This window comes from Plectropomus leopardus, chromosome 14, assembly GCF_026936395.1.
Source record: "Plectropomus leopardus strain MGB_pleo_1.0 chromosome 14, ASM2693639v1, whole genome shotgun sequence".
Taxonomy (NCBI): Eukaryota; Metazoa; Chordata; class Actinopteri; order Perciformes; family Serranidae; genus Plectropomus; species Plectropomus leopardus.
This window is the reverse complement of record NC_142189.1, coordinates 3,334,298-3,356,900: the sequence shown is the minus strand read 5'-3', so window position 1 is coordinate 3,356,900 and position 22,603 is coordinate 3,334,298. Positions and strand designations below refer to the sequence as shown.

The following is a 22,603-nucleotide window of genomic DNA, read 5'->3' as shown; positions in this document are numbered from 1 at the left end:
AGCGGCAAGTTTTCTTCTAGATCCCACAACGTTCTTCCTAAAGTTAAGGTGACATTACTATAAACATTAAAAAATGTTTGTTTTTTTTACATTTTAATTACATTTTCTTTAAAAATGTTCTGTAATCTCAGGCCTCAATAACGTGCTCTGAATGTTGCTTTGAAAATGTTCTTCCTTCGTTTCTCATGTAACATTGTGGGAACGTTTTATAAAAGACAATACTATAATCGGTCGCCTTGCAACATCACCAAAACATCCTCAAAATGTTGCAGTTTTAACATTACGCCATAGTCAGCTTTTAACCTTGAAGGAACCTTTTTTTAAATGTGAAACATTCTTAAAAAGTTCTTTTAAAATATTATTGCTACTTGCAGGTAACATTAGCCAAAGCTCTAGCTGAGAAGTTTTATGACCACCTAACATCAGACAATCAAGATCACTCGAGTGGCACCATCGGAGTGAAAACAGTCATCATTTTAGTCCTACACTGGAAATTTGTCTGCAGCAGTCAAGTTATTTGGTGCATCAGTTGTTCTTCATCACATCCTGTATTTCTTTGTTTCTGCTGTCCGACAGACAACTAACAATATAAAACAAATTGATTTGATTTTGCTTATAAGTGCCGCCTCTTAAGCAGGTGAACAGTAATTTCTGCGCCGCTGCAGAAGTCCATCAGTCAAATCACTCTTTTCCACCTGCATAGAAGTCGTCTGATAACAGAAACATAAATACATATCAGCACCTGTATTGTCTCATCACAGATTTCGACGTTAACAGTGAGGGATCTCGCAGAGAGTCGAAGATGACAGAAAGTTGGCGGCGTGCCTGTGCTCGTCTGTGCAGGGGGCGTTTTGTCATTGTTTTGGAGGAGCTTCATTTTTCTCGTCCCTGTTACTCTGAGAGAGCAGCGTTTCCAGAGTCATTGACTGTGAAGAGCTGTACGGCTCTTACAGCTGTGCAGCTTTTTGGGAAGTAAAAAATGAACTCAAAGGTTAAGACAGCAACAAAGACTTGAGATGTAGGAGCGGTCTATGAAAGTCTGCACCAGACCTCTTTGGCAATTTGGTTATTTGCATTCATGAAATTTGCACCGCCATAATACAGCATCAGTTAAAGGAATACTTCAATACCTCAAATGATCACTACGAACTACTCAGCTTCTTGTAGGTTGAATTTGTGAATAATTTTTTCTAAGGTCTTAAAGTGAATGAAGAATCCAAAAAAAGTGAGAAAATTCCTAATGAACTGAAGTTATAGGGGAACAGTGTTAATATATAAACTCTTACACAACTCGTGTGTATAATCCAAGTCTCATTTATCCAGTCGTATGCTCAGTGCTTTACCGAAAGCCCTTTCTGACCAAAAAATAAAAGATAAACCAAAATATAAAAACCGTAATTTTACCTCGCTGAACATGGGAGCTGCTGGTCTACTGCTGCCTCCAACAGTTCACTATCTAACGCCAAGACTGACATTAGTTTTCTTGTGCTGCGTTCACACACCTTTACAGGTATTTAGACTTCGAAATTCTGAGAAAACTGGTTTGATTTTTTTAGAAAACATAAGACAAGAAGCAACTTGGCAAAAAAGGCCCACAAATTGCGCAAAAATAAGTAAAAGATGGCAAGAAAATGTGTGGGGGATTATTATATGTGTAAAAAAATTGTTAAAAATAACAAATTTTTAGAAAAATACATTTATAATTCTTATAACTATATCTTTAAAATTATCTTACAATAATAAATATATATATCTTAGCACTTTTTAATGGTTTTATATAGATTTTTTTTGTCTTATTCTTTTTTTTAATTACTTTTTATTGCTTATTTTAAGGGAATTTTCTTGTTTTTAGGTCATTTTTTAAAAAATTATGCCAACTTGCTTCGGTTTCAGATGGTTAATTTGTTAACGTTATTGACCTTGATAAATCCAAACTAACTCTTTAAAACACCAAACTCACACAATAACACCAACAAACCAGAGATGCTAATTTGGGGTGAATTCTGGATTGTCGGGTTTGTGGGCGGATAATGAAGCTGTCACCTACAGTATGGCGGCGGTTTACAGTGTGTGTCAGAGCAGCTGGGAGCCTCTGTGGTCCTCAGGCGTCAGAAAGGTCAGAGGGGCCTAACTGTCAATTTTCTCCCCCGGGGCAAACTGATTAATTCAGCCCTGCCCAAAGTGCAGACGTGCTTCCACATATCAAATCTAACATGAAGTATTTTCAGTGTCTGTCAGTCACTGTACAGAACATTTTTACATAGATTTAATCCCCCAGAATCGTCTCTGTGTTGCCGTTTGACACGAAGGTGCTTCATGAAAACAAGCAAAAAAGAGTTTCCACTGCGAACGGGACAAAATGTTATTTTTCTTTTCCAGACAGAAGTGAAATCCTCTCACATGAAAAGAGATGGAACAGCAGCTCGGACTGACGATGCTCAGACAGAGGAGCAGACTGAGGGACAGACAGGAGACAAAATCATAAAGCAGAGGCCACCAATCATCCCGACCACGGTCTCGTTTCTTTACAGTAATTATTTCAGTAATGTGACAGGGATGGATTGATTTTTAAAGATGCTGTAGCGCTCTTCTCGCCTTTCCGTGTGTCTTTCCTCTGAGCTTTTTCTGTTTCCCTCCAACACACTCTCACTCCAAACTTATCACATATCGCCACGTTTAGAGGACTTTTGACATCTACATGTGACACTTCAGGTGTCTACGTTGCGTCTTTTTTTGCCGTCCTGGGACGCTGTGTCAAATTATGCCTGTCAGTTGCACTGTGTCTCCTTAAATTACACTCCCGTTTTCACAGTAAATGTACAGTTTCTGCTCGTGAGATGAGTACAGTCTTTTTCAAAATATAAGTACAGCATGGATTGAATCCTCAACAACAACAAAAGCATGTGGTTATGTTAAGAAAAAACATGGTTTGTCTTTACAAAAATTAAGGAAGTGAACAGTTTGCTCCGGGGTGAAAGTCTGGTGTTTGTTGGACCCCTCTACCGCTCGCCCTACACGGACGTTCAAGCTTCTGAAGTTACGTTGTTGTCCGGCAGCATTTCAAACTGATGCCTTCCCACACATTACGCAGTGACGCCGCCGGCCACGTATCCAGCCCGTTATCATTCCAAAGTCGTCAAATACGAGCGCTTTTGCAGGGCGGTGGACGAATCCAACACAACCTTTCATGCTTGAGTCCACGTTTGCTTCCCATCTGAACGTGATGTTCTGCCATGTGCTTTTGTTGCATAAACAAAACCACGTTCAGCGTCATCCCAACACGTGCTTGTGTTGACCTCACAGTAGCAGCATCCAGGAACATCAACAGCAGACGCAGAAAGATACCTAGAGCGTAATATGTAGACGTGGAAGTCGACTGCAAAGTGGCAACACGGGACGACTTGGACTGACAATGAGTTTGCGTATCATAAGCAGCTAAAGGATAGCTTTATTCATCTGTGTCTGACACAGAAGTCACTCGATACATTTACATGCAGTTAATTGGGCCGTTTTATTGGACTGCTGTCCTTCTGCCAGCATACAAGCGCCGGGGCAGAATTGATTTATTGATGAAAGCTAGTTTCTGTTGGACCTTCTTCCTGTTGACAAATCACACCAAACAGGTTAGCAAGCAGCGGCAGGGTTGAACTTCCAACACGCTACGTTTACTTGGTACCTTTGTCTTTTTTTGTTTTCTTCCCTTCTTCTTCTTTTGTTTTCTCCGGCATTTTTCTACAAATTTATGCTGTTTGACTTCCGGGTCGAGGTACGGCGAAAGGACTATGTAGCATGCACAGAGCGCCAAGGACAATTGAGGTCCCACTGAGGCGTATACTTGAAAAAGTAAATCAACCCCCAACAGCATTTTTTAGTTGTGTCAGTCCACTTGGAGAAATTTGATTTTGTACGATTTCAGTCAGACTGACATGTTTACTTGTATTTTAAAAGTCCAGTTTTAGTTGACGATCACAATAATGTAACTTTTTCTACCTTCATGTAAACGTACTGATTCTGTCCTCTCAGTCTTGTCCTGTGAAACGAAGTCTTCAGTCTGTTTGTTGTCCCCCCTCTCATCTCCTCCTCCATCATCTTTCCGTCTGCGCGTCGTCTCGTCTCGGAGCATTCCTCCGCTCTCCTCTTTGCCACTCTTGAGTTTTATTTTTCTTCCTGCTACATCTTGTCTGGGTTTAAAGTGCAGTCTAGTGTCTCTTCTTGCATTTCCCCGTGCTCTCCTCCTCCTTTCACGTCCTCCTCCTTTCTGATAGCACTGAGAATTGAGCCCCGTTTCTTCCTTTCATCACTCGCTCTCTTTACATTCCCATCCGTCCTTCATCTGTGTCCCTTATCTTTCTCTCCGAGTCTGATCGGACCCAGGACTGAGCACTTCTCTTTCCGTTTCTTATATTTTCTTTCTGTCTTCTTCAAGGACTTAAAAACTTGATTCCTTTTCTGTCTTTTTTTTGTGTTTCATAGCCTCTTTGCCTCCCACAGTTGCAGTCCCCAGACCGTCAGCATGCCCCAGGCCCTTATTAATTACCACAAAGGCCTTTTGTCATAACAAAACCGCCTCGGCTCTCAGCGGAGCTTTCCCTCAGGCGGCTTTTGTTGAGACCATGTTAGCCGTGTTTCTGCCGCCTCCTCTTATAATGCTTTCAACTCGTTTCCCATCTGGACGCGTTTTCGTTTTGAATCCTGCGACCTCACAGCACATCTGTTTACAGTTACGCTCCAACATGGCCGCCCTCCTCGCTCTCCAAACAGCCAAGAGGAGGTCAGCGCTGTGGATTATCTCTGATTTGTATCTGAGCCTCATTTGATTGCTGTGAACCGTCCTTTCGAACGAGGGACGAGCTAATAGTTGCAGCCTGTTTGGCTGATCAGACCGTCTGATCCCACACGATGTGATCCAGCACAGCTTCTCCCCCGGGGATTTTTATTTCGCTCTCGGCCATGTGCGCTTGATCGGGGGGAAATGCATCCATCATTGGAGATAAATGGAGTTTATTGGAATTTCATGGCTCAGGGAGTATTAATAAATGTTAATGAAGTGTGCTATAAGTAAATGATTGCCTGCACTGCCAGTCTATGATCTCACCACCTGTGTGTGTGTGTGTGTGTGTGTGTGTGTGTGTGTGTGTGTGTGTGTGTGTGTGTGTGTGTGTGTGTGTGTAGCTGTGTCCCAATTTTACACTACACACTAATTCTATACAGGCTTTATATTGTTTGTTGCAGAAAACTGCCAAAATGAAATATATACAAAAAAAAATAAATAGTATGCATGCTGCATTTCAGACATTTTATGCCATGTCCATTAAAAATTTGGTGGTCAAAGGTCATTGTCACTGCTAACTAAACGTCCACTTGGACTCATGAATGACCTGATTAGAATTTGATGGTCAAAGGCCAAGGGCATTGTGACCTTGCATCCCTCTTATCCTTATAATCACAGTATCTATAGTAGGCTTTAAGAAAGTTTCCCCAAATTTGGCACAAATGCACACTTGGACTCAAGGATGAATTGATTATATTCTGGCGGTCATAGGGTAAAGGTCAAGATCACCTTGCATCCACCTCATTCTTGTGAACCCAACATCTCAAAAACACCTAGAGTTCCACTTCTGTTTGGACCCATTCACTCAATTTGGACTAAATTTGGTGGTCGAAGATCAAAAGTCAAGGTCACGGTGACCTCATAAAACACGTTGCTGGCAATAACTCCAGAATTAACACACTCGAATTTTACACAAATACAAATAATAGGATACAATGATGAAGTTCTGACATTTTATATCCAAGAGGTCAAAGATCAACTTTGGCATAATAATGTTCTGTAAAAAAAACACTTTTCTGGCTGTTTGTCAGGAACAGAAAAGCAGACATTTGGTTGATCATTGATCATTGATCATTGATACTGAATTGGTGACGCTAATCTTGAAACTGTGCTGAATGTAAAGATCTTCTGCGCTGCCGAGGACCCGCAGTTTATTTTTTGACCAGCCGCTCCCACTCGCAGCAAATTAAAATCCATCCGCTCCTGCAACATGCTTGGTATGTCCAGGGTTAGATCGCAAAATTAGAAATTGATGGCACAGTTACGAAGTTTTCACTCAACTGTGACATTTTCTGTGTGTGCAGGTCTGGCGGTGGCCAGCGCGCTGGTGGACGTCTCTCAGCAGATGTGTGTGGGCTACAAGGAGAAGTCCGGAGGCCTGAGGAACCGCAAACAGCAGCCCACCGCACAACCATCCACCTGCATCTGACCACGCCCCCTGTCCTCCTCCACCAACCCCACCACCCGACGCTCTCCCATCAGCCCCCCCGCCTCGGCCTCCTCCTTCAGACGCTCCCGCCAGCTCCGCCCTGGCAGGGAGAGGTGCATGCTGGGGATGCAAGGACTGGAACATTTTGGCGAGGGGCCGAGTCGTCCGGCGGACTGGAGCCTAAACGGGCTTCCCCTCCCTCTCCTCTGACGGGAACTGTGAGTCCCCGAATGACAGAAACTGGACACAAAGAGGGGGAGGAGCGGAGGGCGGGAGGGACGGAGCGGGTGCTGACTTCGCCCCTTCCCCTCCCAAAAAAAAAGCAGAAAAGAAAAAAAAAACATTTTACATTTGTCGACACCGCCTCGTTAGAGTCGAGGCGGCCGCGGCTTGCTGCTAGAAGAGATCCTCGTCTCGTAGTTTTTGAGAGACTTTGCAACCCTTTTCATTTTAAGTTATTTTTTTTTTGTTTTGGATTGTTTTATTTTGAAGGCAAGAGGAACAAACTGGACAGCTGCGCATGCACACACAAAACACACACACAAAAAACAACTTTCCAGGCCCTTGTACCCATTTGTAGTCCATTGTCCCCTGCTGTCATGTTCACAGCTCAGCACTGAGGGCTGCTGTCGCCGCAGTCCTGTACAGTTTGGCCTCCGAGCAAGCTAACAGCATGTTCAGTCTTCCTGTAATGAGGATCCACTGTAGGAGGCCGGCCGTGCAGCCACAGCCCATCGAAAGAGTCTGTGACATTTCCAATCGGCCTCTGTGTCTTCTGCCGCTGTCTTCTCCGCGGCCTGTCTGGAGCTTTGTCTCCGCCCGTCTCTCTCAGTCCGGCCTCCGTCTGGCTGGCGAGCCAACCACCTTTCCAGCCTCTGTGGCAGCGCGTCCGACTACAAAACAAGACCGCCGTAACATCTCATCCACGCTGGCTGGCTGGCTGCATCGCGAGCCAGCGCCGATTGAAACTTTTCCAGCTAATTACTCCTCCGGTTGCGATGAAAGCCAACGGCTCCGCACACACAGGTGCACACGTAGGACGCTCGAAAACCCTCCAGTGTTTAACGATTGTCCCTTTGGCAGCGCCGCAACCTGGAGCTCATGTGAAACAGGCTTCCTATAGATCGCCTGATTGACTGATGTGATTTGGCCGATCTGCGTGAGAGAGGAGTCCAGGTTCAGCATCCTCTGTGATCGTTGCCTCAGAAATCTATAGCCTCTAATTGCCGCTCACGTGTCCCCTAATGCATGTCCACCTCTCTCGATGCCAGAAATCTCTTTGCTCCCTCCGCCCGCCGCTCGATGGTGATTGTTCCGTGTCCCTGAGTTTATCTACGGCTGCCCAATTAGCCCCCGCCGCAGTGACGTTTGTGTTCATGCTGATGCTGTGGAGCTTTTAATGCCAACACATAAACTGGACTGACAACTCTGAACATGAAGCACACACGCACACTAGAGCGAGCAGCCACGGCGCAGTGACAGCGTCCGTCTTCTTATTTCCACCTTTTTTTAAATGGTATTTTTGAATTAGAAGACCTCGGGATTGATTCTGAAAAACAAAAAGAAGAGAAAGAAGAGCATTTAACGCTTTTCCTTTTAATCGTCTCTTGAAATCATCTTGTTGCCCAACACCATCTCACCCCAACTCGTCAAATATCGCCGCTTGGTCAGTGCCGTTCACGTCTCCAAAGTGTCTCCCAGAGTCATAATCTATGTGTGGCGGTACCTGATGACGGTGAAGGAGGTATCATCAGGGTTCGTACGGTGATGAAAAATCTGGAAAAATCATGGAATTTGCAAATAGCAATTAACAGGCAGGAAAAAGTTTTGGAAAACTAAATAGACCCTGAAGGTTTTGGAATAGTCATTGAATTTTATTTAACAAGCCTGTATAATAACATATGATGTGTTCAAAGACCGTCGGTAATTTGAAAGTTCGATGTTAATTTCTGTTTTTAAAGTTTCTTGCTGTAATAAATGGTGTCTTTTTTGGGGATTTTTAACAGAAAAACAGGATACATTTTTTTCTTTAAAAATTGCAAAAAAAATTCCAAAACTTTTCAAATCTGCAGGCATGTTTTCTTTAAAAATCATCAAAACATTTGTAAAGACAAATAAAAGGCCAATATTTAAAAAAGAAAACATACCTTCTTTAGTGACATCAAAAATTTCTGAAGAATAAAAAAAAATTGCCAATATTTTTTCTTTAAAAAAATGTCAAAAAAATTTAAGAATAAAAATGCCAATATTTTCTTTTTTTAAAAAAAAAAAGAAAGAAAAAAATACCTTCCAAACCTACAGTGATGTTTTCTTTAAAAAAAGAAAGACAACATTTCTTACAAACAACGCAGCAATGTCTCTGTGAAAAACAACCATTTTTCGTGGCACTATCCCAGCTACAAAAACAGCTTAAAAAAACACTTTCTGGGGCTACTTACGCTTGAAAAAAACTTCTTTTTTTATGCCTCTCTCCTGGCTATCATAACTAGAAAAACAGCAAAGGGCCAAAAAATGCTGCAAACACAGAAATGACTCACTAAATCACAGCAGCTTTTGTTGTTTGTTGGACAAAGGTCTGCAGAGGGACTGTCCCGAAAAGACACAATGCATTTTAAACCGATGCTGTCTGCTGGAAATGTGGCGTCTGTGTCTGACGCAGAAATCAATGACCAAGCGGCGATATTTGTGGCGTTTGAAAGGAGCTGCGTCGCCTGGTCTCTTGGCTTCCTCTGTTTTAGTGCCGTGTGTGTGTGTGTGTGTGTGTGTGTGTGTGTGTGTGTGTGTGTGTGTGTGTGTGTGTGTGTGTGTGTGTGTGTGTGTGTGTGAGGTAGCTCTCAGCTGCTCCTTTTTCTATTTTTCTCCCCTTTATATCTGCTCTACCTGCTCTCTCCACAGTCTTTATCTGAAATCGCTGGTCCATTTTTAGAGATACTTTCTTTTTGTCAGCTGGGGGAAAATGAGGGTAAACACAGAATGATAAACACAACACACACACACACACACACACAAAGGAAAACTGCTTTTGTGAAACAGAGCTGTTGCTTTGAAATGTCACAATGTAATTTTGTGTTTGGTAAGGGCATCCGGGTGTCAGATCTGTCTTTCCTGCCTTTTTTCTTCTTCAGCACTGAATATCAGAGCTCTAATAAGTCCATAATGGTCATCTTTGCAGATATAACTCGCACGCTCCAACACTTACACCTGAAAGCAGACGAACGCACCGTTATAGAAAATATATCTCCTCTTCCTGCTCTAAGTTATTAACTTCCCGCCCTCGGAGAAGTACAGTAATAGAACAATTTAATAACTCGCATTTCTGCCCTAAAGAATGCGTCGTATTTAGTTCCAGGCGCTCACATGTGTTCGGCATACTAGAACTGCTCGGCGGTTGGTTAAAGGGCGCATTTTTAGCACCGGGAAAAGGTCAGAGCAGAAAGCATGAACAAAGTTGACATTCAGTAATTATAGAGAGCTGGATGTGCTCACAGCTCCACTCGCCGACCCCGGCCAGCGTTAAGGAGTCAGCTCAGTTCGTACGAGAGTGAGAGCACTTCACTTATACTCCGCATTATCAGTCCTTTTTTTTTAAACTCTGTTATCCACTACAGGAACCTTTTTTAGCAATCATGTCTGGTAAAATGACAAATTGCAAGAAAAACCTCCCACTTTTGAGATGCATAAAACACTTTATTAAACTGCATCAGTGCGTCTGAGCAGTTCTTCTCGCTCTGCTTCTTCTCAGGTGTGCACAAGTTTTTATTTTTGTCTGAGCTGCCAGTCTGTTTGGCAGGTATCCAACCGTCGTTCACAGGTGCTACTCAAATCATAAACCGTGTTGGTAAGGGAGCGTTTTTTGAGATTTACAAGACTCTGTAACTGAGGAAGGCAACAGTTTTCTTCAGCCCGGGCAGAATGTTTTTTTGAAATTCTGTGTCAAACTGTTTTTACTTTTTTCCCCCTCTTGTGTTTTGACCTGCACAATTGTCGAGCTCCAAGCAGCTTTAAAAGCAAGAATGAAGAAGTATTCGGAGTTAAACAACTCAATAACCAGAAAAGAAATGTTGGCTTCTGCAAACCACAGATACAATGCATTTGCATGTTATCGTGTAGCGTATACGTGAATACATTTGGTTAATTTAAGGCACAAAAAACGCTTGGTTATGGAGAGGAAAAGCTCTTGTTTTGGCTTAAAATTCCTGGTTTGGGTGTGAAATCGTGGCTGTAAACGCAGCACTGATTTTGACTGTAAGGTTGTGGTAGAAGTGTTTTTTGTGGCACCATCACAGCAAGAAATGCAGTGATATTTCGGTGAAAAACGGCTTTTTGTGGCATGATCTTGGCAGGAATAGTGACATTGTCTCGATTAAAAACAACTATATTCATGGAAACGTCCCGGCAGGAAACACACTAATGTCCTGCAAAAAAGCAATCGCTTTTTATGGAACTATCCCCGATGGAAAAACAGCAGGAGCAGGAGACACAGCAATGTGCCTGTAAAAAACAACCACAGTTCACGGCACTTTCCCAACAGGAAATGCAGCAACTTTGTGTTAAAAAAACAACCCCCCCAAAAAACTGTTATTTGTGGCACTATCACAGCAGGAAATACAGCGATGTTTCGGTGAAAAACGACTGCTTTTGGCAGCGCTGTCCTGGCCAGAGACACAGCAATATCTGTGAAAAACAACCGTTTTTTATGGCACTTTCCTGGCAGGAAATGCAGCAATGATTCGGTTAAAACGACTGTTTTTTATGGCGCCATCACGGCAGGAATTGTGACGATGCCTGGTAAAAAAAACAACTGCTTTTCATGGCACTATCTCGGCGAGGAATTCAGCGATGTCTCTTTAAAAAACAATCACTTTTGGTCGAACTATTCCCTTAAATAACACCACAATAATTTACAGTAGAGAAATGTCCCACTTCAGAAAAGCATGTTTATTTATATACTCAAATATATTCAATTTTCACTTTCTTAAATAACCGATGGGAAATGAACGTTATTTTTGAGACGCACCTGTATACTCCAACACCGAGAAACATTGACACAATACATGTCAAACTTACAAATGTAACGTGTCCGTGGTTTGCAGAAATGAGTGAAAATGTGACCCTGAGCTGATTGAGACATGCAAGAGACGAGAAAAAAACCTGCAAAAATCACGAGCACATCATTATAGAGTGATGTCCGTCTGACGCTGTAACGCCTCAAGTGTCCACATCCTCTGCAGCATCAGCAGCACTCTGAGCAGCTCTGAGATCAGCCAACATCCCACACATTTAATTTTCTTTCATTTCTTTCCATTTAAAAAAAAAACAACACTTTTATTGCATTCGCCCGCAGCAACATTCGGTGGCAAAATGTATAACTTGCTGTCGTCTTGTGTCGCGAGTTTTATTTGGTTTCGCACAAAGCAAAGAGGTCTCATTTTGCAAAGAAACTCCTCATAAACGAATCTGTTCTTTGGCTGATTCAAACGTACTGTAGTAATAATCTCACGGAGAATGAAGATTGTGTTTGTTTATTCTTTTGTAAATGAATGTAAAATGAAAAGCGCTCTGTGCAGCCGAGGTAAATCTGTGAACTGGAGCTCACTGGGGGGGCGGTTTGTGAGTCTCAGCAGCCTGCTGTCATCGGTCGCTCTGTGGCCCCGGGGGGGGGGTGACAGCGCGGTTCAGCGGCTAACGTGGACAGCACGGTTACCGAAAGGTCAGGGGTCGGAGCGTGTACGAGCTGATTTGTCTTGTTGGAGATGTGCTGAGAAAGATGTGAGGTCCTGCGGCCTGCCCAGATCCACGCCGACCTTTTTCTGCTTTGATGGTTCAGACGAGCAGATCCGGGGTCTATTAGTGTCTACAATTTTTTTTTTTTTTTAACCTCTATGGTTTGATGAATTCATCTTTTACTGACTTTTTTTTTGATTCAGTCGTCGAGTGTTTGAAATCACAGCGTCGGCAGAGTGATGAAAAACAAACTCTATTATCTGTAAATACTATTTGACCCGAATCTGTAGTCAGCAGCTTCCCGCTGGGTTCCTACGCAGCTCCGCAAAGTCTCCAAAGTGATTAAGGAATATGTAGAGAGAGAAAAAAGCTGCAGTTTCAGCAGTTAATTGAGACTTTTGACCCCCGGTCCTCCCACACAGGCGTTTTCATTTATTCTGGGCTGATTGGACGTCTCCTCGGGTGTGTGGGCGTGTCCTCACGGTGCCTGATTGACGTCTCCCTCGCTGTCCTTTCCCACCTGTTAGGGCTCGATTAGACCTCAGTGTTTCGGCTGGACAATATAGATTAAGATCTAAATAATTTTAAAATGTCATGTCAACCTTGATAATGTCCTGCGTTCACAGGAGCAACAGCCAAACTTTGATGGTTTGACTTTAGCGAGATTGACGGCTAAACTCGTGTCACGGTGCTGGAGACCAGATGGAGATCAGGTTTTGTTTCGCTCTTAACCCTTTGAAACCTGTAGTGACATCACGGTTATTGTGCTGCTTTCAGACGCCTTCGGTTGGTGCGTTTTGTTTTTTTATTTTTTTCCAAATTATGGGAAAAAAGGTGATGAGGAACTTGGTGAGAAATGTTTCACAATTTGCAAGAAATTTGTAGATTTAGAAAATGATTTTTAAAAAAGAAAAAAAAGTGAGGCGGAAAACTATGTTTATAATTATCATTATTACCTGATTAAAATTCTTTTTGTCTTTATATATATATATATATATATATATATTTATATATATATATTTATATATATATATATAGAGAGAGAGAGAGAGAGAGAGAGAGAATTTTTTCAGGTAATTTTCTTACACTTTTTAGTAATTTCTTACTAATTTTTTGATCATTTCTTCTGTCATTGCTCATCATAGTTAACTATTTAAAATTATGTTTTTGGATTATGCAATTTTTTTATGTCATGTTAGCCTTGTTTTTTTCTTTTCTTCTTTTTTTGTTTTTTTTTTGTTTAATCATTTTCAGGCAATTTCTCTTTTTTTCTCTCAATTTTCTCTTGTCATTGCTCATTACCTCATTCCCAATATTTTTGAAAGCAATCATGGCAATTGTCTGAGGTTTCAAAGGGTTAATGTTTGTGTGGTTTCTAACTAAATCTCTGTGGTCCAGAGTTTAGTTTCATGCATTTCCGGTCGTACTTTCAGATATCGGCCTTATTTTAGTCGCTTTCAGCTGTGTTGCGGCGGCGTTAAAGGTGCCCTGTGGAGTTCGGTGTTCGGGCCTTTTCACACCTGAAAGCCTGAGCCACGGTTCACGTTTTTATCACACTGTATATATTAATCAACAAAAGCACTTTGGTTAAAATCAGGGGATCGTAATTTTGGTTAATGGTTAACGGGTGCTTTAGTCACGACTGATAATGGATTTAGGGGCTGATGTCAATAATAATATCGTGGAATAAAAGTTCCGATACTGGTATATTTATTATGTATATATATGCAGTTATGATATGCAGTTATCTTTCATATATGGTTATTAAATACTTGCGATAAAAATATGTAATGGAGGCAGGATATTTCACAGTTTCACAATAACTTTTATTGTCAAAAATGACATCACTGCACTAAAACAGTAAACTTAATTGGGAATTTAATCACTCTAAATTACTCTGAGCACCTTTTTCTGCACTATGTTCTGTTAAAAACAAACTTTTCATATCATGCATATCAGACAACATATAAGCTGCTTCGATATTTCTGTAATGAGCCGATATAGGCCGATTAAATCTGCTGACCGATATATTAGTTGGGCTTTACGTTATTGTCAAGCGCCTATTTCAGCAGAAAATAAATGAAATTTGTTGTCAGTGAACATTTTGCTGATTCCTGTAATATCAACTTTTTGCAACTTGTCAGGTACACTAATCTTTCATCTTTTCCCAATTATGTTAATAGAAAAAGGTTTTTTTTTCTGCAAAACTAAAAATTTGTTGTAAATAAATGTGCTTTCTATTAGACAGGGCTGGAAGCAGCTATATGCAACACTATGCATCATTCGGTGAGTTAGCGGTTATTTGTTTGCAGTCCTGCTCTGCAGCAAAAGTCTGTCTGCATAACGTGATGCTTTTTAGCTTGCAGATCAATTTTGAACAAGAGCTGCAGCTGAAAGTGTTTATTATTGTCGATGAATTATCAATTAGTTGTTTGGTTATAAAATTTCAGAAAACAGTGAAAGTAATATACATCAGTGTTTCCCAAAGCCCACGATGACGTCCTTAATTGTCATTTTACCCCAAAATATTCAGTTTACTGTCTCAGAGATGAAAGAAACCTGGAATCAGAGAATTTTGACTTTAATTAATTCAAACAGTTTCCAAACTGCCTAAAAATCTTTGTAGTCACATTGCATAGCAGTCGACTTCTGTGTTAACACCTGACGCACACTGTGCTGCAGTGCGCATGAACTGCACTCAAGACTACTTTTTTAAGTGGATTCGGGTGTACTGTACGCGGTTACTGTACACAATCTTCACACTGATCCAAAAAATGGGCTTTGAGGTCGAGTGTTCCTGAGGTGAGACAAAAACATGCAAAACTAAGGTCCAGGTTGAAAAAGCTGAAATCAGAGAAATTTGACTTTTTTATTCTAAAAAATTACTCAAACTCATCAGTTAATCATAAAATTAATTGGTGATTATTTTTATATTCAACAACTAATGGATTAATGGTTGCAGCTCTGTTTTAGACATTGCAGTGTGTGATAGAAGATGCAGAGACGGCTGCAGTGAGCTGATAGTGGTGCAAACTAGCGGACCTCCAGCACGTGATCAGTGGTTATTATTTCGCTATGTTTTGGAAAAACTCCAGTGTGGCTCTGAAAGGTCACAGTTCAGCTCATCAGAAAACAGCATCACTGAACAGTCCTGTGTGGGTGTGCCTGGAGTTTAAAAAATATTTATTTGAAAATGCACTTTTTTCCAGCGAGCGTCCCGACCGTCCTAACTGAGAGAGAGCCCACAGAAGTGATGAAAAGTTAAGAGCACAAAACAAAACCTGGGCCCGGTCCAGAAAAGCCGGGCTCACCGAAGGTTAAATCCTTTTTCGCTGAAACGCACCGACGCCCAGCACTGTTGGTAAACATGAGCTTAACTGTGTGCACCGTACTGCGGCTGCATTACAGGATTCCTGGGTCCTAAAGTTCAGATTTTCCAGATGATTACCTCGCGGCGCCATTTGGAGCCGCCCGAGTGTGAAGTGGCCCCGAGCTGCTCAAAACATCTGAGAGGGAGTGTGCTAAAAATGTGTAGGAACCCCGCACGCCGTCTGCCATCGAGCCGCCGTACCCGCCAGATTCAAAGAAACTTCCTCTGTTTGCTTTCTAAGCCTCAAACTTTACCGGGTAAAACTTTACAGCGGCCTTATTTCAGCTCATTAATCTCTGTATTAACTGATAGAAATGTACTGCAAAAAAATATATTTATAAAGTATGATTACTTACTGGAAGTCTCCCTAATATTCACAATACATGTGGATTTTTTTCTCAAACACTGGCAGCATTAATATATATTCAAAATACGCAGGTTAAAGCATGAGAATAAGGTCATTGTAAAATCAGGCATTACCCCTCTCTCTTTCTTTCCGTCTCTTTTGTATAGTGGCATTATATATACCGAGGAAGTAGTTTGTTAATATGTATAATTTAGCAGTTGCTGTTTTCTTTGTAAATAATGAGAAAGTATTGTGAATGGCATTTGTTGAATGGTTTTAAAAAAACAAAAATCATTTATTGGCAAACCTCTCCAGGCTTTTATAAATGTGACTGCAGTACATAGCATATTTTGTATGTAAGACGAACAAGCATTACTAGAAGCTGATGAAACTACATGTAAAACTTGAGGATAATAGCTTACTGAACTTGTAGTTACTGATGTACATAAAAGAATGACAGAACATTTTTGTCTATTATTAAATGTGAAAATCCACCAAATGTTGATTTCTTGATAATTGCTTTTCACTCAGTTTTAAACCTGTGAACACTGATTAAATCTGTGTGATGTCTGTCAGAAACATGGGGGAGAAAAAGGCAAACCTGGTAAAAAGATGTTCAATAATTTGCAAGTAATTCATAGATTTAGAAAATTATTTTTAAAAAGTGATAGAGAGAAAAAGTCATTAAATAATATTCATAATTACATATTTAAACCTTTGTAACAAAATTACAATTTCTTTTTTTTTCTTTCCTTTCTTTTTTTTTTTTAACTAAATTTGAGGTATTATTCTTGGTAAGAAATGTTCAACAAATTAAAAGTAATAAGTAGATTCAGAAAATTATTTTGAAAAAGCTATCAGGAGAAATAGTAAATAAAAAAGAAACAAGCTCGGAAAATATATTTTAATTACATATTTAAAATTATCTTACAAAGTTATCATAATTTTAAACCCCTTTTCCAGGGCACAAATTGTAAGTAATTAGTAGATTGAGAAAATTTTGAAAACCTATATGGAGAAATTAATAGGAAGAAAGGAAAAAGGCTAAGGAAAATTATTTTTAGTACATATTTAAAATTATCATTGCCTTTTTTTCCAATTTTGGGAGGCGTTGTTTGCACAGTTTCTGGTAAGATGTGTTTTAGGTTAATACGCTAGAATTTGAGAGATTTTCATTGATGGTGTAATAACTACAAAAACCAGCTCTAATGTGTGACACTGGATGGAGTTCGGGAATGTGTAAATCCACTGAGGAGCATAAATGGTCCTCATAAAATTTCATGACAATCTGCTTCATTGAAAAGTTTTTATTTGGCTTGTGTTTGGCAGCAGAGGAAACTTTATGGGGCGTCTGAAATGCTCACTCTTTAGGGGACAGAAATACTCACAGATCTTTGTGGCAGTTTTCTGGTTTTTCTGAGATCTTTTAGTCTGATGGTGATGCTTCTGCAGAAAAGTCCAGCATGGAAAAACAAATTGGTCCTCAGGGGACCATGAATGTCACAGCCAATTTATTTTTCCGTTCTCCTGCTTCTGACAGTTTGACCTGCGGGTGACGACGACCCCGATGACGACACATGAAGAATAAATAAAAAAGGGCTCATCCTCTGGGGAGCTCTGCTTTTTTTTAACCACACAACAGGTATTAACAGATGGTTAGGTCAGTCCTTTAGTCCAGACTAGAATATCTTGACAAACATTGAAAAAATTTCCAGCAAATTTTGTAGAGACATTTATGGCAACCTATTTTTAAAAAGCTAGGAAAAAAAAATAAAAATGACAGGGAAACGTTAGATTTCATAATTACATATTTTTAAAAAAAGGTTACAGAATTATTTTAAGCATTTAATCACAATTTTAAGGTAATTTCCTTTTTTCATTTTCATTTTTGTTTCTTTTTTTTCTAAATTAAATTTAAAGCAAAGACATTTATGGTAATATATTTTAAAAAACTAGGGAAAACAGAAAAATGCAGGGGAAAAGTTATATATATAATTATCATAATTACATATTAAAAATTTTATTACAAGATTATTTTTATTCTTTAAGCACTTTTTTCTTTTTTTGTCATTAAATTTTCAGCAAATTTTTAGACGTTTACAGTAACCCATTTTTAAAAAAGCTCGGAAAAAGGAAAAAAGCAAGGGGAAAGTTAGATTTATAATGATCATATTTATATATTTTAAAATATGTTACAGAATTATTTTAAGTATTTAACCACTTTTATTTCCTTGTTTATTTTCTTTTTTCTTTCTTTTTGTTTAAACTAAATTTTCAAATAATTGTGGGTTTTATTTTTTACTAATTTCTTGCTATTAACCCTAACCCTAACCCTGGCTTATTTCTTTAATGGCTCATTGCTTTCTTCCCATGTACTTGAAAGAAATCAAGACAGTTTGCTCAGGCTTCAAAGGGTTAATATGCTAAGAAATTTCCATTGTATTGTCCCATTGATTGATTTTTTTATGTAGGAGCTGATATGCTGGGGACGAGTTTAAAGGTCACCTGTGAGGTCACGTTAGAATTAACCCTCAGAGGATCATAAAATCAAGGCATTCGTTTTTGAGATGAGGAAATAACGAAAATTTGATCAAGCGGAGAATCTGACCTGATTGTAACACTAAAGGTCACGGGGTCACACAAATCTTTAGCCCTAATCTTGTGTGATCAGAAATATCTTAACCGAGTCAGCGTGCGTCAGGACGTCTCACTCTGGATCAAAAGCGAGAGACAAAAACGTTCTCCCACGTCGGATTGTCACTTTGTGACACGCCCCGCCCGTCTGCAGCTCCCAGCAGGATGAAACAAATGTTGAGAATTATTATTTGTAAATACACTTTTTCCCCGGGCCTGTTTTCAAATAATCGCTGCTATTTTTAATGCTGCCGTTGATGTTTGCGAGCCCTCCAGCTACGCGGCGGCGGGAGAGGCTGAGTGTCGGTGAGCCGCTGTGTTCTCACCAGCAATTATTCATCACCAGTCATCCTGCATCTCTCTTTCACTCTTTCTCTCCCTTTAATCTGTGTCTCCCACCTCTCCCTCCTTCTCCCTCGCTTCATGTCTCTTTTTGTTTCTCGCTCCCACTCTCTTCTCCTCCCCGTCTTTCTTTTTTGCCTCTTAGCTCTCATTTCGTCTTCTCTCTCTTTCCCCTTTCTTTCACTTTCTCACGACACTTTTGTCTTCTTTCCTCTTTTCTCCTCCTTTCTCCTGCTTCATCTCCCTGTTTGTTCCACCTCTCCTCTCCCCTTCAACATTTCCTTCTCTTCTTCCTCCCTCTTTTCCAACTGCTACTTTTAACTCTGTCCTCCTCGTTGCTTTTCTCCATCTCTACTTCCTTTAAATTCTTATTTTTTCTCTCCTTTATTGCTTTTCCTTTCTCCGCCTCTGTTTTCCTCCTACTTCTTTTCCTCCTTTCTTCCGTCTTTCCCTCTCTGACTCTATAACTGGCTGCGTTTACATGCACTGAAGACATTATGATCTTGGGGTTGTCCATATGTCCGTCCTAGTCCCCCGAATGCGATATCTCAAGAAAACTTGAGGGGAATTTCTTCAAATTTGGCACAAACGTTTGAATGAATGAACTGATGAAAATTTGGTAGTCAGAGTCACTCTGAACTGTGAATATCTAAAGAAAAGCTTAAGGGTGTTTTGTCAGATTTGGCACAAATGTTCACTTGAACTCAACCATGAACAATTTTGGTTGTCAATGGTCAAGGTCACCGTGATCTTTTCTGTCTCATTCTTGTTAAAGCAATATCTCAAGAACAACCCTTGAGGGAATGTCTTTGGATTTGACACAAACATCCACTTAGATTTAACAATAAACGGATTAGAATTTGATATCCAGAGGTCAAAGGTCATGGTCACCATGACCTTGCGTCCATCATTTTGTTGTAAATGCAAAATCTAAAGAAGACCTTGAAGGAATTTCCTCAAATTTGGCAAAAAAAGTCAACTATGACTCAAGAATGAACTGATTAGATTTTGGTGATCATAGGCCAAGGTCACTGTGACCTTGCCTCATTTTGATCTCATGAACACGATATCTCAAGAATGGGAATTTTTTTTCAACATTTAGCACAGACATCCACTTGAACTCAAGGATGAACTGTTAAGATTTTGGTGGAAAAAGGTCAAGGTCACTGTTACTTTGTCTGGTACATTCTTGTGAACGAAATATCTTAAGAACACATTGAGGGAGATTCCTTTAATTTGGCGCAAATGTCCATTTTGACCTAACAATGAACTGATTAGAATTTGCCGGTCAAAGGTCATGGTCACCTTGCGTCTGTCTTATTTCCGTGAATGCAATGTCTCAAGAGGGCTTTGAGGGCCTTCAGGTTTTCCATGACATTTGCTGGGTTTACATTACAGATCAATGCAAAACTTAAGTGATATTTTCAGAATTTCGATAAAACACAATTGCGAGTTGACTGCGTTTCCATTGAGTGATATCATGCGACTTCCCTCGCAATTTTATGCAACATTCTAGTAACCATGGCGATGGATGTCCAAAACATTGGCAAGTTTATTTCTATTGCAGCCAATCAATGAAGCCAATCTAATATCACCGTATTTTTTTGTCTCGAATAAGATGGCTGTTGGCATCCATAAAGTCGCATTACTGCCACCCGGTGTTGCACATCACATTATCTATAAAAGCAAAAAGAAAAAAGTGTTTCCATTGCAGTTTTGTGAAATATGCCTTTTTCGAATCGCCTGAAATATCACCTCATGCGAGTGTAAAAACTTTTTTTTGGTTAACGGGGATTTTTTCAAAATTGTTGAGTTATGTATTCGCAGTTGAGGGTTAATGGAAACGCAGCCAGTGAGAAACCTGTTTTTCATATCTACTGCTGTTCACTTGTTTTTCCTTCTCTTCGTCTTTTTCTGTTTTCTGAACACTTTGTCATTCCTCCCACTTACCCAGCTCCACTCCATCCTTTTTGTAAAATCTATTCTTCTTCTCTTTTTTCTCTCTCGTACCTTGTCCGACCCTGTTTTCTCTCCCTCTCCGCCTCAGGAACTCTTTTACAGAGTAAACAGATGATTGGTTGCTGCCCTTTGATTTCAAATCTTTGACTAAATCCATCCTGATCATTTTGACAGCCTGCTCAGTAGCAGTTGGCTGATAATGAGCCTCTTATTTTTCCATTTTTTCCCCCTCCTTTTCATAATGGCGCTGCTGTTTATGAAACCCACCTCCCCCCACGCCCCTCGAGTCTAATTCCAAGCAGGCTAAGATTGTTTGCAGACTTTACATTCGTCTCCCCATTTTCAGGTCATCTAGTCTTTATTGCTCTCACCGAACAGTCTGATATAATTATCTCTCCACAGCTTTCATTCGTCTGTTTTTCAGCAGAGCTGTCAGGGGCAATAATGTCTGTAAAAAAATTTCCCCCGTCGTTTTTCAAATATGCTGAACAAAGGTTACACGCTGAAATGTAATTCTCAGAAATGCTGCATTTGTGTTTTCTCGTTGCAGACGTTTGTTTTGTTTTTTTCCTCACGTCTTGCTGACAGCTTCAGACACATTATCACAATTAGCCAACATTTCTCAGAGGAGTTGTTCCGATCTATTCGCCCACGCTTCATCCTATATACCCAGCTGTCAGATTCTGACTTATGATGATGTTTTCCCCCTCAGTACTTGTTATGTTGAAGGGTTTCACTCACACTTAATCTGCAGTAAATCCATATTGGGAAAGAAAACCTGTTTGTTGATGTGCAGGAGGTACTCAAAAACCAAAACAGGTGTCTTCTTAAATTACACATATCATCCAAGATGTTGCTAATAGCACAAAATGGGTGGATTGTGTCTGCAAGACTGCATTATTTCTCCAGGAATAATTTGTTTTGGAAAAGGTAAGATGTCTGGCTTTCACTGTTTTTCAAAGTTAAAGTTTTCCCACCATGAGGCCCTTTAAGAAGCTGTTGGGGGTTTTAATCCAATTGCATGATCTTTAACAGCAGATAGACTTTGTCAGTTATCATGGAGTTGTTGATGCCCAATCTTAAGGATCTTAAGGTGAACACATTAAATGTTTTAATCCTTTCAAACCTGAGCAACTTGGCCTGATTTCCTTCAAAAACATGGGAAGAAGGAGACAACGGAGGAAGAAACTGTCCCCCAAATTAGCAAGAATTTAGTAAAAAAAAAAAAAAGGGACCTGAAAATTAGATTTTAAAAAAATAAAATAAATAAATAAATTAAGAAAAAATAAAAATAAACAATCAAGGAACTACTTATTTCATGTTCAGCTCATCTTAATAACAGTTGGTTAAATACCATAAATGTTTGTTTGTGTGTGCGTGTGTGTGTCTAATAATAATAATAATAATAATAATAATAATAATAATAATAGTTGGGTTTCAGCCTCAGTGCCTGCCTGAACTCGACCCGGCTTCAATACTGAAGTGATGATTGTTGAAGTATGACTGTTATGTTGAAAACCTCAAAGAAAAACAGAATAAGCAAATCATGTTAGGTTATTCAGTAAATAAATTAATTTCCTGAATAACATAAATCATGTCAGGTATGTCGACCAATATTTTTTTGAAAATAAAATCCCTTAATTTTATTAAATAGTTAAATGTTTTAATATGCTGAATACCATATTTAATTAAATCAACATCATGCTGTGCCACATTTTTAGTAAACATATTTATTGCAGTGTTTTAATATTTCTGCTTTGTTTATAGTTGTGCTGCAGTTGTGTTTTTTTTTTTGTTGTTTGTTTTTTGTTTTGTTTTTTTAAAAAAAAATTTTGTCCCTGTTTTTCAAGCTGAATATCACTGGCGGTGGAGCCAATCGACTCGCGCCAAACTAACCCCGCCCACTTTTAGCGGTCCAATCAGATGCGCAGGATTCAATTCAAACCTCTCATTTATCGGTACACCGTC

At 39.9% G+C, this 22,603-nt stretch overlaps 1 protein-coding gene across 1 annotated transcript in view; it reads left to right on the top strand.

The window, feature by feature from the left end:
• Nucleotides 1–16,199, top strand: part of atrn (attractin) — a 203,256-nt gene extending 187,057 nt beyond the window's left edge. The window contains exon 29 of the mRNA XM_088087328.1: nt 6,136–16,199. Coding sequence (XP_087943454.1) covers nt 6,136–6,260 — 125 coding nt within the window. The 3' untranslated portion in view covers nt 6,261–16,199. The remainder of the gene's footprint in view (nt 1–6,135) is intronic.
• The last annotated feature ends 6,404 nt before the right edge of the window (nt 16,200–22,603 follow it).